Genomic DNA, 4,244 nt, shown 5'->3' on the forward strand with positions numbered 1-4,244 from the left:
TATTAATTATGTGATCCGGCCCTCATCTCTTCCTTTGTTTGTTTTATGTTATTTCCGTTTTTATGTGTTTTTTGCTTTTTTTTGTTAGTCGGTTTTTATTTTTATTTTGTAGGTATTTTTGGGATGTTAGATGAGTGTAAATGTATACACATAAATATTATGCAATATGTGTGAAAATTATATAACTCTATGATAATGTGCTATCGTAAAAAACAACTAATTATTCTTTGCATATTGCAAAATGTGCAATTTTGGTGCAAATGTTGTGCAAGTTTTTCTTTCTTTCTTTTTAAAGGGTGATACCAATGTCACTAATCCATTTTTTCCTTTAAAACTTCATTATTTTAATTTTTTTAGTTATTCTTTTATTCTTCATTAAGTTAATAACAATGCCCTTAGGACACTTTTATTGAAAGTTTCATTATTGTATGCTTATTCTTGCATATTTGGAAAAAGCGCAATTTGTATGTAAATTTTGTGCAAATTTTTTCATTGTTTATTTTAGACTTTTGCTTGTGTGTAATTATAAATGCAAGTACAAAATAATATGTGTGTAGTTGTAGTAAAATGTGAAAATTGCACTATTATATGATTATTCTTTGCATATTTGAAAAGGTGCAATTTTAGTGCAAGTTGTGTGCAAGTTTGGGAAGGTTTTACATTTTAATTTTCTTTCTTCGTAAATGGTTTCATTATTTCTTATAAAAATTCACTATTTTGATTATTTTGTTTTTTTTCTAAAATGTTAATACGAATGCGACAAATTCATTCTTCCATAGAAAAACTTCATTTTTAGGTTTTATTTCATTTTTTATTTTGTTTCAGTTTTCATTTTCTTTTCTGTTGTAAGGATAATACATTACCAATGTCACTAATCCATTACTTTTTAGAAAGCACTTCCTTTTAGTTTTTATTGTTTGTTTTAGAAAAAAAAATGTGTGTAAGTATGAATGCAAGTACTAAATAATATGTGTGCAAATTATAGTAGAATGTTAATATTGCACTATTATATGCTAATTCTTTGCATATTTGGAAAAGTGCAATTTCAGTGCAAGTTGTGTGCAAGTTCTGAAATGTTTTTATTTCTTCTTAAAGGGTTTTATTCTTTCTTAGAAAACTTCATTATTTGATTTTGCTTTATTTTTTATTTTCTTTATTCTGAAAGGGTAATACTAGTGCCACGAATTCATTCTTCCACGGAAAACTTCATTTTTTATACTTTTTGTGTTTTATTTTGTTTTTTGTGTGTTAGTTTTCTTTTCTTTTTCTTTTGTAAGGATAATACCGATCTCACTAATCCATTACATTTTAGAAAAAATCAAGTGCTATCAAATAGTTGTAATCCTTTAATTTTTTACTTTGCTACGATCATGTGACTATTTAATTATGTATTATCATTTCTAGCCAAGTTTAAACAGTATAATCATGAATCACCCAGCATGCAAAACTTGCATTCATGGGCATGCAGCACGCATCCAGCCTGGGTCCCGGTGTTGGGCTTGTGTACGTGAGCATGCACGCATGCGGCCGGGATCTTGGTGGTGGGCTTGTATTCGTGAGCATGCACACATGCCGCTTGTGTACACGTGAGCGCGGTGGTAAAAAATTGACTGACCCCAAAATCTGTTCAGGCGACTTGCCAAAAAACAAAAACCAGTCAAACTTACACATAGTAAAGTCAGTCCCTTAAATTTAATATCAAAGATTTCTCATAGTTCATGCATAACTTATCTTCTTCGCCCTGTCAACTCTGATTGCCCACTCAACAATCTTCATCAAGCTTCGCCACTGCATTGCAACATTTCGTCGATAGATATGAGGTAAGAAAGTGAAAACAAACGGTTGGATCGATGCAGGGTGAGCTTGGGGGAGGGCAGAAGGTGGCGGTGAAACGGCTGTCCAAGTACTCGACGCAGGGGCTGGACGAGTTCAAGAACGAGGTGGTGCTCATCGCCAAGCTCCAGCACGTGAACCTGGTCAGGCTCTTGGGCTGCTGCGTCCATGGAGAGGAGAGGATCTTGGTGTACGAGTACATGGAGAACAAGAGCCTGGACACGCTGCTCTTCGGTACGTTGTGCTTGTATAAGTTTGTAGCCATGTTGCTATATACTGCGGTGAGTTCACAGATGAAATTATGTGTTTGAGCAGATAAGGCTCGATCGGCGCAACTGGATTGGTCGAAGCGGTTTGACATCGTACTGGGCGTCGCACGGGGGCTCCTGTACCTGCACCAGGACTCGAGGTTCAAGGTCATCCACCGGGACCTCAAGGCCGGCAACGTCCTCCTCGACGGGGACATGAACCCCAAGATCTCCGACTTCGGCGTCGCCAGGATCTTCGGCGGCGACGGCGCCGACTCACACACCCGAAGGGTCGTCGGGACATAGTAAGTGAAGGTCGCATTCGGCGCCGACAGTTTTGTACTAGTATTTTCGATGCGACGGCGAGCTGACCGACGCGCTCGTGTGCATGCATGCAGCGGGTACATGTCCCCCGAGTACGCCATGGACGGCGTCTTCTCGGTCAAGTCCGACGTGTTCAGCTTCGGCGTGCTGGTGCTGGAGATCGTCAGCGGCAGGAAGAACCGGGGAATGTGCAGCAGCGGCGAGCAGACGAGCCTGCTCGGCCACGTGAGTCACTCAGAACTAATCGACCCATCTGTTGATGAGAAAGAGATGGTGGTAACGTGAGTGTGCTGTGCATGGGCAGGCATGGAGGCTGTGGAGAGAGGGCAACGCGCTGACGCTGCTAGACGAGGCGATGGCCAGCGGCGGCGGCGGCCGGGAGTCGGAGGACGTGCTGCGGTGCGTGCAGGTCGGGCTGCTGTGCGTGCAGGAACGGCCGGAGGACCGACCGCACATGGCCACGGTGTTCCTGATGCTGGCCAACCTGAGCGTGGTGATGCCACAGCCGAGGCACCCGGGCTACTGCAGCGACCGGGGATCGACCTCCACCGACGGCGACTGCTCCTTGAGCTGCACCGCCAATGAAATCACCCTCACCGTCGTCGAGGGCCGGTGACACCACGCTGCATTCGGTTTCGGTTAGCTTGGCGATGATACTTCGGTAATTGTATTACCCAAATCACATGTGGCACAAGCGTGACACAAAATAACACCACCCTGACGTAAAAATTGTATTAAAAAAACCCCCAAAACTGAAACTTGCCATCAAATAGAAAGCTAACATGCTTCACAACTAAAGTTGTCACCCTCAGATAACTGAAGTTGCCATAAGAAAACGTCGGGATGAAATTGCTTCGTGTCACACGTGTGTTATTTATCAGTCATTGTATTATATTGACTTTAATTTTGCTTTGACTCTGCTATATACTACTCCCTCCATTCCACAATGTAGTGCTTTCTCTATCTCCGTGCTTCAAATTTGACCGTAAATTTAACTATCAAGACCAACTGCGGCGGGGACAAAAATTATATCAGTGAATTCATATTCGAAATAAGTTTTCATTTATATAATTTTTTCTCCCGCCGCAGTTGGTCTCGTTGGTTAAATTTATGGTCAAAGTTGGACCTCGAAAAGCGCGGGCGCATTATATTTTAGAATAGAGGGAATACTAGCAAATATTTCAGGATGATTTCGATATATACTATATTAACCAAACTTAACTAGGTGGTCATATTTTACTGTGTTTCTACATTTGATAACTGAGAGTAACTATAGCAGATTCCTCGAACCAGCAGCCTCCAAAATCATCTTCGGTTGCATTTCAAATTTGTTTGGAGGCTGCCGTGCTTACGTGCAAACTCAGATTTCAGGCGTTCCAAGACGGCACACTCCCTTTTGGCGTTCGTTAAACCCGATGTCGCAGGAGCAGACTCTAGTCCTCGTCAAGAACTCGGGTTGTAGGTGGCTCCTCCTTGATGGAGGCGGCCACAGAAGTCGCCTAGCTCCTGTACAACCCGCTGAAGGGGGATGGATATCCATGGAAGGAGGAAGCCGCTCCGCCGTGCGTGTTTGAAGCTTCCCTACGGGTGAGGGAGTGGTGCTGGCACGGTCTTGAACTAAATTGCCAAAAACCATCACAATTGAGACAAAAAATGTTCGAAACCACCAAAACGCTAAAAGTTTTCAAGAACCACCGTTTTGGGTAAAAGTTTGCGGAAAACACTGAATGAGCGATTGACCGTGTTTTGACGGGATCCCCGATACGCGGGTCCCACTGTCAGTGTCCACGTGGTATGGGTGGACGGCACCGCGCAAACACCGTTAGACGGCGCATCGTA

The 4,244-nt window shown here is 42.7% G+C and overlaps 1 protein-coding gene across 1 annotated transcript in view; it reads left to right on the top strand.

Annotated features, from left to right (window-relative positions):
- Positions 1 to 3,288, top strand: part of LOC123185150 (receptor-like serine/threonine-protein kinase SD1-8) — a 6,820-nt gene extending 3,532 nt beyond the window's left edge. The window contains exons 4-7 of the mRNA XM_044597132.1: positions 1,857 to 2,067; positions 2,149 to 2,386; positions 2,480 to 2,630; positions 2,710 to 3,288. Of these exons, the coding sequence (XP_044453067.1) occupies positions 1,857 to 2,067; positions 2,149 to 2,386; positions 2,480 to 2,630; positions 2,710 to 3,021 (912 nt within the window). The 3' untranslated portion in view covers positions 3,022 to 3,288. The remainder of the gene's footprint in view (positions 1 to 1,856; positions 2,068 to 2,148; positions 2,387 to 2,479; positions 2,631 to 2,709) is intronic.
- The last annotated feature ends 956 nt before the right edge of the window (positions 3,289 to 4,244 follow it).

The sequence above is a fragment of the Triticum aestivum genome, chromosome 2A, assembly GCF_018294505.1.
Source record: "Triticum aestivum cultivar Chinese Spring chromosome 2A, IWGSC CS RefSeq v2.1, whole genome shotgun sequence".
NCBI lineage: Eukaryota > Viridiplantae > Streptophyta > Magnoliopsida > Poales > Poaceae > Triticum > Triticum aestivum.